This window comes from Fundulus heteroclitus, chromosome 4 (assembly GCF_011125445.2).
Source record: "Fundulus heteroclitus isolate FHET01 chromosome 4, MU-UCD_Fhet_4.1, whole genome shotgun sequence".
NCBI lineage: Eukaryota > Metazoa > Chordata > Actinopteri > Cyprinodontiformes > Fundulidae > Fundulus > Fundulus heteroclitus.
The window spans coordinates 22356867-22370752 of NC_046364.1; the positions used below are offsets into that span (position 1 = coordinate 22356867).

Consider the following 13886-nt stretch of genomic DNA (forward strand, 5'->3'; position numbering starts at 1 on the left):
CCACTAGACTGCTTTCATCTTCCACCCTCTGCTTTTCTGCTACGAACAGTTAAATCAGTATTCGTTTTGCTGGGAGGTGAAGGGAACTGGCAGGACTTTTATCTGAAGAGCAGCTATAAATAACTAATTGAACAGATAAAGAGAAAGATGTAATGCAGTGGAGGAGCGAGAGACAGAGAAACAAAGACGGAGAGAGAGTGGGACTTAAAATAGACCAGGTCTGGGTGGTCCAAATATTTGGTTAGCTGAGAGCATCTTGGCAGAAAAAAAATAAAAAATAAAAAATCAAAGACGAAGCAGGAGCTTCAGTGCATGACGGCGTCAAAGCGCTAATAAAACAAAAGATATTTCACTGACTGAGTGGATAAATAAACACATCTGACCACTAAAGGAAGTTCTTTGAAACCATTTTACTTTTTATGTAAAAAATAAATAAAATAAAATCCAAACTATTGTGTGAAAAAGTGTGAAATACATCTTGCTTTTGTTGCACAGTTTCAGGAAAACAGCCAGAGTTGCGACTTCTTCCAAAAATGCATCTTCTGGACTATCCTACTGACGATGAAAATATCCAGGAAGCATCTTAAACAAGATTTACAGTTAACGGCTGCTTGCTGAATGGAGAGAGTTTAAAGAGGCTTAAAGTGAAGAAAATGACTCAGAGGACAGGAGACTATGCGGGGGGTTAATGTTTGCCCTTTATGTGGTAAGAAGTCTCATTTCTTAACTCAATACAGCTGCCAGCAGCCTTGAACCGCCCTCACACATATACTGCCTTATGGTCAGACTGCTAAGTGAAGATATCTGAGAGGAGTTTTCTCAAAAAGGCTGTGTGTAAAGTTCATAAAAACCACGGCTTTGATCCAAAAGGCGCTTCCTGTTTGGTTCGGACCATGACTCCATGAAGCTTTTTGGTGGATCTTGAGATGTTACATGACGTAAGATGAATTTCATTAACCCTTGGTCCAAGCAGGAACTGGGACCGATTGCTAGACATGTACGTACATGTGACAGGTATTCAGGCCTAGTCTGGATGTAGAAAGTAGAGCCTGGTGCACGTTACAAATACAGCATAGTGCCACAGACACTACGCCGAATATTTGCTCCTACCTGGACCCGCCCCTCACCCTTTTAATACCAGGCATCATCAACAAAGTCCGAGGTCAGGCAATGTCCACAGCTTTTCAGCTAAAATGCCCGCCTTCCTGCGGGATTCATGGCAGACTTCCAACATCCTGTTTTTTTTTTTGCCCAGCCTGCATGGTTCTATATGTGTACACATTTTTATAGCTCTATGTGAAACTTGTGTGATGGGCAGGATTTTGCGGCGCGTTATCTGCCGTACAGCTAACCTTTCTGACTTTGGAGTTTTCTGGCCTCCAAAAAGACAAATTATTTGCTACAAGAATCAAAAGCTAAAATAAACACACCACTTTTCATTGGATTTTGCATCATGTTTGGGAGTCGAGGCTAATAAAAAAACGAGAATTTGTTGCATTAATATAGACTAAATTAAAAGTCATCATTAAATAACACGCGGATCACTCTAGTCTTTAGACTATAGTCCGTGACAAAGCTTCATTTCCAGGTCGGTCTTTGCAGTTTGTCACCCACGGCTAATCTTCCCTGTAGATATCATAAGCAGACCTCCTTTCCCCCCCATCTCTCCACAAACCCTTTCCCCCCCTGTCCTTTCTAATGCCCATGTTGTGAAATCAGCTGCAACGCATGAGTTAGGTTGCATTCAAAGCTTTGCGATAAAGGCAGCCCAGGATGTTAGAGTTCTGGTTTAAAATGAGAAATTGGAAAAAGGAATAGACGAAAAGAGAAGCTATAGAGGTGGGATAGGATAAGAGCGAATGAGATAGAAGTCCTTTAAATACAAAAAGTTAAGCTCAACATGACTTACTGGTGATTATATAGTGCCTGCACTAGAAATTGGGGTTTAGAGGTATTTGTCTTTAGCTCTAGCTCAACTTTATCCCATCTCTCACCTAATAAGCACAAGCGAATTCTCTCTCTCTCTCTTGCTGTCTCACAGAAATCAGTATGCATGGACAACCACTGCCCTGACCCCTGCAACTATCTTATCTTCATCTCCGAGGACGGATAGTCCACATAAGTCCTTCAACAAACACATACGTCCTATTCCTGCCGCCCATGGCAGCCGGGAGCCAGAACATGGAGCAGGAATTGGTTAAGGGATCGGCTTATCAGGTGCAATGTGGAGAAAAGTCAGAGAACAGGTTCACCTTCGCTGTCTGCTCCCCCGCTTTCTGTTCAGATCAACCTCAAAGAAATTGCTCCTTGCTCCTGAGTCTGGGCCTGCAGTTTGATCACTGACCGATCTGTGAAGTTAAATCACCTGCTGTGTTTTTTTTTTTTTTTTATAAAAACACACCCACATGACAACTCTACTGGGACTTAAAAAAACCCCAGAAAAGACACAAAAATGAGCAGGACGAAGAAGTGTTAGTTCAAGTACAGTCATTTCACAGTATTAATGGAATACATTTAGCCAAAATAGGATAATTATTGCAACAAAAAAAAAGAAAAAAAAAAAAAAGAAAAGAAGAAAAAAAAAACATTTCTAATTTGGGAAGCACACAAGATTTGCATAAGCTCATTAAGTATGCATTGCGATTTACTCGGCTCGGATCTCGGCTGTTTCATGTTCCCAGTTTACTGCAGCTAAAATAATCTCATCAAAAGGTGAAATATTTCATGGCAAATTTAAATCAAGGAAATAGATGAAGTATGTAAGTATGAGGAAGGAATTCGATGTGTGTGGAATCCCAAACGCTTGCTAAATGAATTCCTTGAAACAAGCAGAAAACAGCAGTCGGTGAAGTTTTCTAAGCAGTTAGCGCCTGATGGCTAACGTCATTAAGATGGCCTTAATGTCAAAATTCCACTATTCCAGATTTAATTTTTGTGTCACATCGAAGGCAGAGGACAAAAAATTCCCTTTGAACGGCTAGATTAGAAGTCTTTTCTCTGCGGTCCACAAATCCTAAGTGTGATACCTCAGTCTGGAGACTGTGGTAGCTTATTTAGTTTGTAAATGTTCCAGACCACAGCAGCTTAATTGTGTCATTTGTCATTTTACCCAGTCCCACAGGTCCTGTCCAACCAGAACCTCAATGTGTCTGAGGTCCAGAAAGAAACGGCCCTCTTAATTTTTGAATAAGTGTGCATTTCATCAGTAAGTCTAAAACCAAAACACAGATGCTTAAAATGTTGAAATCAAGGAGTTATCTGGCAAATCAAAGAAACACAATTTAAATATAAATCAATGTAAAACGTCTGATATTAGATTTATTAGAACTTTTTATCGTTTAGAAAACTGAAGATGAAAATAAAATACTTATGCAGATGTGGAAAAGGAAACTCCAGACTTTTGCAGACCCCATAGGAATATTGTCCTTCTACACCCATGATTGTGCAACCGTTTGCAGCAACCGTTCTGCAGCAACCGTTTGCAGCAACCGCTTGCAGCAACCGCTTGCAGCAACCTTCCGCAAGCAACAAGTGCCATCAAGATTTTGGGAGAACTGAATGACGTTTCCATCACAGGGCAGGGATACTGGCCCACTGTAATTTACGAAATTATCTTAATTCAGCATCACTGGAGGAACTTCAAGCACGATCATGCCACGGCATCTCAATCCAATTTAAGTCTGCACTTCGACTAGGCCACAGCAAGCCTTCATATTCTTTTATTTTTTTCTGACCATTCATAAAATGGACAATCAGGTGTGCTTCGTCTAATTCTCTTGCTAGATAACCCAAGTGTGCACCAACTGATGGACATTCTCCTTCAGGATCTTCTGGTAGCAGAATTCATGGCTCCATCAATTGCAGTAAATCATCTGGAGCGGCTCCTGACAATCCAACTACCACGTTTGGCTGTCTTTATGATGTTCTTTTAAAATATTGTGTTTTAAACCATATTTAACAGCCTGTGCATCTACATCAGCCCACAGAACAGTTTCTCAAAAGTCTTAGGCATCGAGAAGATTAATCTTGGTTCCTTTGTAACCTCTCGGATGAGCCGCTGATGCATTCTAGGAGTAATTTGGCAGACCAGCTCCACCTGGGAAATTTCATCACTGCTCTATGATTTCTCCATTTGTTGGTAATTTTTCTCACTTTGTCTCATTTGCGGTTTCAGTTCTTTAGATCGGGACATGACTTGTTGCTTTTTGAGACCTATTAGCCTATATGCTTCATGTTGCCAAACATGAACTTAAAGTTCTGTTTAAGTGTTTGCTTGACTCTATATGTCTGGAGGTCAATACTGGGTGTGGCTAGTAAAAAGAAAGTGTTTAAAAGTGTGTTTATCACAGTAAATTCCTAATTAAAAAAGGAGGTGGGGTGTATTTTCAATAAGGGCCAGGTTGGCTCAGACAGCTTTTTTGCCCTTAATAAATGAACTCTTCATCGGAAAACTGCTTTTTGTTTTTATTCATGTTATCTTCACTGATATGGTACCTTTACCTAAAATGTGAAATAAAAGTATGACAAAAAACAAAAGCAGAACAAAAAGCTATGAAGGCAAATACTTGACTAGCTGTATATCATCTATTTGTAGAGCATCAGAAAAAATCAGGATCTTGGTCCATGTTCACAAAAGCACAGAAGAGCAGCAGAAAACCTCATCGCTCCTGATAGTTTTTTATTTCTGACCTGCCGCTGGTGTTGCGGAGGATCACAAGCGCATCAGGGAAGCCGTCCAGGTTGTAGTCTCCCAGATGCAGAACCAGAGGTAGGCTGGTGGTTCCCGGTACAAAGCCCCAGACTGTGTCCCTCTGTTTGAAATCTGACAGGACCGGCACCCACTGGAACAAAAAAGAAAAAAAACAGACCAAAAGGTTAATACCCATCAAGACTTTCTAACTCAAGAATCTGAAACAAAAGCAAGATTTTTTTAATTTATTTTTTGCCATGGACATAAAAAAAAACACCTTCGGTACTGAGTTATTATGGACTTTTAAACTTAAACTTTTGTCTTTTCAACAATCTCAAAAGTGTCAAAGGGGTTTATTTTATAATCCTCCCTCTACCCATTTGAACAATTTATTCTTCGCGGGGGAGAAGCAGGTTGCCTGGGGACGGGTTGCCAGTTTAGCACAGAGCAACATGCAGACGCATGAAACAAAGATGCATACTGGTGCACACACACAACAATTAGCATGTCTATCTGTGGATGGTGGCAGGAAGAGGGGGTACCAGTAGAGAACCCATGCGTAGAGAATGACTCCAGCCGGGATTCTCAATGTCGCAGGTAAATAGTTTCTGAAATACCTAAGATAAGCAAGTCTGCACTTACAGCCAACATTAGTGAGTAGTCACTCAAAACGACACTCTGCCCCTTCTGAAGCTTGATCTTTCATTTCACTGAGGCTCTACTAAGTGACTGGAGAGAGTTGAACAATCAGTTCAACAGATTAGACTTAATTTTATTGTTATGCTCATTTCTTTTTGCACAAACAAATATCATGCATTGGGTTCCTCATAAAGTATTTCTGGATAAAACTTAAAATGAGAAACTGGATAGAAGGATTTTTGACTCGCATTGAAGTCAGTGGGATGTTTCGCTTGTTGCCAAGAAGTGAAAATCTAAAAAAATACAAGACAGCAGAAGAGGAAATGAAAAATAATGGATGATGTGCTTGTCATATGGACATTTCTTATAATAGAAACCTCTACAAATCTGGCCCTGTGTCAAAATGGAAAGCCAAGAAACTTAATTATTATAACACGGGAGAAAAGGTTTACAGCAACAATAGGGTGTTACTCTGTTCTAGGAAAAAATCCATTTCCATCACTGCCTGCTGTTTGTATGCTGATCCCAAAGAGACACAGGGCAAGACGCTGCAAATTTTAATTATTTATGAATGTTAAGCAGGGAAAGCAGGTGCAGGAGAGAGTCACCAGAGATGCTCGGCAGAAGTGCCACTAACAGCTCCTAATGAGACACCGTCATAGGAAAGAAATTTAAAAAACAAAACACAGAGCATGATGTCACCTCTGCAGGGCTCATAAATGCAGCTGTGCAAACTACAAAGAAACAGCTAGTGGTGGAGAATTAACCCATTGTGGCCTGGTTATGGGGAGAGCAGGAGAATAGGTGTAAGTCATGTTAATGACTCAGCACCTCGTGGCTTCTCTCCAGTGGGTCTCAGCTATGTCAAATGGAAAAACTCTGACGAAGGTTTTCTTTCCCCCAAACATTGATATCCACACTCATATCGAGTGTCTTACAAAAAAAAAGTGATTTGTTTAACAAATGCCATGTATAAAAAGTCCTGGGTTCAAATCCTGGCCTGGGGTATTTCTGCATGTTCTACTTGAGCATGTGTGGGTTCTCCGTGGGTACTCCAGTTTCCTCACACAGTCTAACCATATATGTAAGGTTAATTGGTCTCTCTAATAGCCCTTAAGGGTAGGTGTGTGCATGCATGATTGTCCTGTGTCGCCCTGGCAACCTGTCCAGAGTGTACCCCGCCTCTTGATAAGGCAGTGGATGGACGAATGGATGGAGCTCTATAAAAAAACAATATTGGTAACTTGAGCCACTTTGCTTGCAGGGCACATTAAATTATGTTAAAACCACATTTATATGCTGCATATTTATGTTATAAAACATAGATTCCTAAAACTGGACTATTATGTTGCTTTTGTGGTCCCGCCATCTTCCTCACTGAGTTGTGTTTCAGGCCATATCAGAAATGGGCTCGTTTCACTGGATAACGACACTTTCTTACAGACTTCAGTCAGCATCGTCACATGGCCTGTTGTTTTTTATTTTTGGGTATATATGTAGATGTCACACCAACATATGTGCATCTCTGGCCATACCCATGTTGTTTATATCATGTGTTTGAACAGATGAACATTGGGAGTTCAGGGTGGTGGAAAGCCGAGGATATGTGGAGGTCTACAACCCTCCTCCTGCTTACAAAGCTTGACATCATCATCTGGGATTTCCCAAGCTGTTTAAGGTTAAGGCAGTCTAGGCGTATTTAACTTCCATCGTTGAACAGAGCCGATCTCTCTCATTATTCTGGGGTTTAGCAAATCCCAACTGACCTGAAACAAGAAAAGTTCAGTCTGAGTTGACAGTGAGGAAAAAAAAACAATGTTTTTTAACGTGTTCTTTCATGCAGTACCTATAAACATATGGTTTCAGTTGTAGCCTGAAACAACAGTTTGTTTCAATGTCTGTTTTTCAGATTACCCGTTTTAAACCTAGTATAAAGCATTATGATATACTGTCTGAAAACCAAGTTACTTAAACTGCGACTTGTGTGTGCTGCTACAACACTACAATTTAGTCTCAAGTGTATTTTACACTCATTGCTAAGTCATTACTGTTTTCATCAAAGTTCCAATCTAATTAAAATTAGCCCTTGTTTGGCTGAAAATGATTTGAATAGTGTATTTATAAGCAGTTAGTTGGGAGCCCTGATTGGAGGTGTAACTGAGCTAAAGAGGACTGAAATAAAAAGTTCCCGGCTGGATATTTTTTCTAGACTGGACTTGGAGCTTTAATGAAATGCTGCTCTGTCCAGCTCTCATTAAGTGACCATTGAGTAACGTTGCAATGCGGTTTACGGGGCTGCCTGTATGCCAGATGGACACAAAGCTCAGCAATGATTACTGCCATAGTGGATAGAATTGCTTGAGATGACCGCGCCGCAGACGCTGGCAGAGAGAAGAAAAGAGTGAGTGGGAGAGCTTTGAGGCTGCTGCCAGTCTATTTGTTGGCAGGAGATGCCGTGCTCATTTCGGATGGACGTAATGTTACAGTTTCCCACACATATTCATAGATTTACAAAGGTAAATCAATTAAATCTGCCAGTGAAAACATGACGATGCCAGTTATTTTTATGTTCTATTTCAGGCTGACTGTTTCAAAGCAATTAGATGAAAAGTGGGGCAGAGAAAAAGCAAGTGGCAACTGTAAAAGACAGATGCACATGAAGTTACTGATAAATACATATGGCTCTGTTCCAGTACTAGACTAAACTGACAGCTCAGCAGATAATGACACCTTATCTTTATAATGTGAAGGATAATCATTTTTGACTGCAACCTCCTGAGTAAATAGTATTTTTCTCTCCAGTGTTCTTTCATTGGTTAGAAATGTTAACATACGACACACAAAAGAAGTCAAACAGAAAAGAAAATTCATCTTCAACTCAAAGACTGTATACATAATAAAATAATAAAAGATCTGGGCCTGTATTTACACAGGATCCTAAGACTAAAAGTAGCTCTTAATGATGTCATTTCAGAAAAGAGGAAACAGAAAGCTGACTGGCTTATTCACCCCCCCCAAACAGTGGAGGGAATGAGCACATAAACTTCTTTAACAATCACATAATTATTAATATGTAGATAAGATAAACTTTATTATCCCCATAGGGGGAAATTATCTCCTTTCAGAGGATGGACAGGATAAAGGTGCAGCTCTAGTGACATCCTTTTTTTGAGGATAAATAAATAGGAAAAATATTGAATAATCATGAATAAATGTACAAATAATATAGTACAGAGGAACGTTTATATTATTTACAGAAAATTCTTTCAACAATAAAAATTTTAGAAGGATTGGAAAAAGTCGCAGAAAAATAGAAACGTAAACACACACTCTATAGGAACATAGGGAAACAATAATATAAGCTACACACTACAGCTTCTATAACTTAAATTCTGCACAGAGTGCTTCTCACTTTCCCGGCTGTTGCGTTAAGGAGAGGAAAAGACGCTCTGTTCTGCGGCAACGCGTTTCAAAATCCGCCTCGTCGTGCCGTGATCCAGGGACCAATTAATTTTAACCACTCCTCTATTCTGCCAGAGCTGTGCGGACAGAGGCGCTGCTCCTCTGTCCAGGTCAGTTTTCACCTTTTTTTGCTCCATTTCGTGTCGGTTGTCTTGTCAAATATAATCGTTTTATATGAGGAGGCAATCCCAGCAAAATGCCGAGAGGTGAGGGCCCATTAATATCAAAACAGATGTAGCAGTAAAATGACCCGTATGGTGAGCAAACGTAAGCAAATCAAAATGATGATGAGGATGTAAATAAGGTGCGTTCGAACAGTTTGATGCTGTGTGACAATCATTTCATTTTAAAGTTTCATCAACATGGCACACATTTTATAATCCAGTCTAACTGGGTAATTTCTCCCAATCTGTGAGCACGTTTTTGTTTTTTGTTTTGTTTGTTTCACCTCTGCTTTTACCTCAATAGACCCATTAGAAATATTTTAACTAATAAAAACATTAGGTGTTCAATACTTATTATAGCTGCTGGAGATCTGAATATTAATTTCTCTGATGGAATGTGAGTGGTGCATAAATGTCATCAGCACACAAATGCACAGGAAGACTGCGTAAGGCCTCTTCAAAATAAAACCTTTTTTTAATTTCCTCCACTATTCAAACGCGTTTCCATCAAGCCAGCCTCCCAACTCAACTAAAGTGTCCTTTCTTTCCATTTTCATCAAAATTTGACCATACAATTTAATTTTTTTTTAAGGAGATTTGTTGCCAACAACCTATTTTCAAGACAGATTGCTTTACAGGAGAAAGCAATTCAGTTCCACTGTTCTTTGCTATCCTGAGAGGTTAATGGGCAGCTCTGTGACCGGATCATCCTCAGGTCACGCAGAAACAAAAATGCCCAAATTGTTAATCTAATCCAACGTGCTCGACAGTTGATAGAGGGTGTGCTAATAGGCTGCTTGGTTAACAAAATGCTTACACTGCAACCAAAACCGCCCATTTTAGTCTCAGTTGTCAAAAGAAATTCCATGTATTTGTTAAAACGTTATAAAGGTTTTACTCATTAGCATAGACACAACAGCTGAAGCTAAAAATTCAAACACATTATGTATGAATGTTCTGAATGGACTCTACCAGTCGATAAACTTTAATTAAGCTAATTGTTCTAAATTGTTTGGTAATGACTTGGTTGCAGCAGTTACTTCTTTAAGACAGGTGCTTCTATTTCCCCTGGACATCGTGTTAAATAAGATTATTTTATAATCTATGAGTGCTCAGTAAAATACCCATAGTAAACAGCTGTTTGGATCTTCTCACTTAAAAGAAGGGGGTTAAGTTTCACTGAAATCTGTCCTCTTAAAATGAGTCCAATGTCTTGATGCAAATTCTGGTTTATACACCTCTGCAACATTGTCAGTTTAGCAAGAAATGGTTAATTACATTAAATGACATTAATGACAGACTGTGTTGACTCAGTCCATTACATAAATGAACAAGTAAACATGAAACGAATGCTTCAAAGCAAAACATGACGGCAAATCACTTTTTCAATTACAGGGTATACTGAGCCACAGCTATGCATCCCTTCACTTGTAACAAGATCACAGCTGTTTGGCTGAAAAAGGGTTGCAAAAGGAATAAGATCAAGATATCCCAATATGTTGTTTGCTTGTGTACTCGTACAAGTAGCGCGAGATGCTTTAGTTCAACAGTCCCCAACAACGGTATTGGTCTGTGGGTCATTTGGTACCAGAGCTGCAGAAAAAGAGGTAGCACCTCAGGGTCTGTGGGGTGGGCTCTGGTTGGCTGGCCCATTCGGTTCATGTTGGCCCACCTCTGGGTGTACAGAAAACACAAACGCTGAATTAAAACTCAACCCTTTATTCAACCAACATTTTACCAAAGCTCCAAGTTTTTAAAAAAGAAAAAAATAACACGTGCTCTCTGAACTCTTTGAAGGGGGCGGAGCTTGGTGACGGCGCATTCCTGGGTCTGCGTTTGTGATTGGTTGGGAGGATGTAATAACTGTAATATTAATAGGCTACCTGGCTAGAAAGCAAAAGGAAGGAAAACTGTTATTCTATTGAACTTTTTATTGACCTTTTTTATCATCAATATACATCTATTGATCAATATATATAGTTATTGAGTCCATCCCTATTCTGCCCACCACTAGAGACATATCCCATGAGCTTCTAGTAGAGGCTGCCGTTATAGCACAGGCGCTTTTTTTGGCTAGCACCTTCACTCAGCGCACTGAGAAAAGAACAGAGGACACTGATTAATCCATCACCGTGGTACGCACTCCAGGTTGACGAGTTCACAAATATTGACAACCAGGATATGCTATTACCTATGAGACATACCTTTATCAGGAGGAGATATGTCATTTGCATTATTGTTGCCAACCAAAACCACAGCCTCAGAACTATTCAAGTCGCTGGAAGATCATATATGAGGGAAACTGAAATGGTTTTTTTCTGTCGGCATATGCACAGAAGGAACCGTCGCCATGACCGAACGGCAGTCTGGTTCAACTGCTCGGATTAAGGAGGTTGCACCCGAATGTGCTTCTACGCACGGTGTCATTCACAGGGGAAAGTTGGCTAGCCGAAACATGGCAGCAGCGTATTCGACACAGTTTATTGAATGATGTTGATAAAATTAACCACGTCAAAGCACACGCCCTAAACTCCCGCCTGTTGGAGCGGCTTTGTGGGGAGATGGATGCAGAGCACAGAAAACCTCCCTTATACACAGAAATAAGACGGTTATCCGGAGGAAAATTGCTGGTCAGAGTGTTTGAATTATGAGAGCTGCTGCAGAGATTGCTCTCAGGGAAAAAAAGTCACCGCCAGCAGCACATTTCGGTGACAAAACTCGCTTACTTGTGCGACACGTTCAACCTGCTCAATGAACTCAATCTGTCACTTCAGGGGAAAATGACAGCTGTCCTCAAGTTGGGTGATGAAGCAGCGGCATTTAAAGCAAAACTAGATTTGTGGGGACGGTGAACAGGTATATATGCTTCAAACATTAGCAGGGATTCTGGAAGAGACTTGAGCTGGCCGTGCCTTTATTCTCTCAGCTCATGCACAATTACCCGTCCTTGCGTTTAAAAGAGATTAAGCGCTATTTTCCGACCACAAAAGACCCCCGAACTGCCATGAAACAGATCCATGGCCCCTTTTTCAACAAACCAGATGAATCCAGCTCGTCTATAGAACACGATCAACCGCTGGAGATTGCAAATGACGGCGGGCTAAATAGTACATTAGAGAGAACAACTCTGTCGGCATTCTGGACTGAAGTCATAGCAGAAAACCCGGAGCCGCCACAGCAGCACTGCAAGCCCTGTTGCCATTACTGACATCCTGTTTGTGTGAAGGAAGGTTTTCTGCAGTGACAGCAACCAAACAAAACGACGGAGTAGAGCGGACGCAAGCAACACACGTTGGGTGTCATGGTACCTCCAGACGGGGCCGTCTTGTTGCAGAGAAACGAGCTCAGGGTTCCCACTGAGTCAGTGTTATAGTGAGATGAATTTTTAATGTACTTTATCTATATTTGTTTTTTGTAGTGTGTCTTACTTTGAAAGCCTACTTAAACATTGCCATAGCGACCAGAGAGTGCTAGGGGGCAAAGAGGATGTTACTGGCCGGACGGTACAAGGATGCTGCTAATAACGTTCCATACAAGTGCACAGTGAATTCACGTTTATCATTATTATTTTTAGAAAACACCAGTTTTTATAGCCTCGTGAGACCATCCTGATCTCACGAGCTTTCAAGGTTTCACTCGCAGATCAGTCTGGCTACTTTGCGTTAAAGAAAATTTGGAGCAGTTCACCAAACGAACGTCCAATCAGCGTTGGCTTTGAGGTGGGTTGAGGTGTGACGCAACGAGAAGATCGACAGTTCAGTCTAAAGAACATGGCGGCTTCAGCCGATGAAACTAGCGTTAGCGTGGCTATCGAGCAAGTTTTATCGGAATTACAGAGTATTTCTTTGCTGAGCTAACGAGCCTTTACCTGCAGCAGCAAGAGTAGCTTGGCTTGTGGTTGTGTTTTCGTCGTCGCTCTTAACAGAGTGACGACGAAGCATGTTGACGAGTACGTCATATGCTTCGTTGATCTGATTGGTTTATTTGGCCCGTCTATCACCAACATAGGCCAATCAGCCAACCAGTATTTTCGCCCCTTCCCAAAATTACTTCAACGGAAGGTTTCCAGATGGATATGCGGAGCAAATCCATCTGGCGGAGTCAGGTTACAGTTTTTATGCCAGTCGTATCATTTTATTTTGTTGTATTTATCTATCACACCTTAAAGGCCGATCTGTGAAATAATTCCTCCGTGAAAAATATTGACCGCTGCTTTATTTGGTAGAAATGCACTTGTGATGATAATAAAAATAATAATTAAAGTTTATCTCGTCAAACTGAGATTGCTCTAAATGTTGTCCTCTACAGGTAAAATTGTTTTGAAACACTTTAGACACCCTCCCCCTGATCCAATAATAGAATAGTACACAATCTCTTTAAAGAAATGGCTAGTTTGATTGTGTTAAATTTAATGTTGTTGCAGCTCGACTTAATTTGAGGATCTGATTGGAATCAAAATGTCTCAAATTTGAAGAGGGTATCAGGACCCTTTGTCGTTGGTCTCTTTTCTCATCTAGGTCCTTAAGGCAAAATACAACCCAGGCGATTGCTTTACCTTGGAGTCCTTTGGTCTGCTTTGTGCTATGACATTCCCTCTGAGGGGAAAGTGAAGCCGTTGCCGGCCAGGCCTTATCAGCAGACCGCCGTGCTGATGTAGGCCCTGAGGCAATCAGTGTACTGCCTGTTTGTTTTTTTTCCTCAATACTGATTAGAAGAGGAGAGAGGGGAAGCCCAAAGAATATCAACCAGATCTAGTCAATACTGCAGAAAATCTAGACACACACACACACACACACACACACACACACACACACACACACACACACACACACACACACACACGCTGGATGTTTGGCATGTATCAGGGTGAGGGGCTTCATTTGAAGGTGCTAAAGCATTAAAGCGGTTGATTGATTAAATTAGAGATGGCA

At 40.8% G+C, this 13886-nt stretch overlaps 1 protein-coding gene across 1 annotated transcript in view; it reads right to left on the bottom strand.

Moving 5' to 3' along the window:
* itfg1 (integrin alpha FG-GAP repeat containing 1) overlaps positions 1-13886 on the bottom strand; it is a 181860-nt gene that overhangs the window by 102514 nt on the left and 65460 nt on the right. The window contains exon 10 of the mRNA XM_012874005.3: positions 4690-4841. Within this exon, the coding sequence (XP_012729459.2) occupies positions 4690-4841 (152 nt within the window). The remainder of the gene's footprint in view (positions 1-4689; positions 4842-13886) is intronic.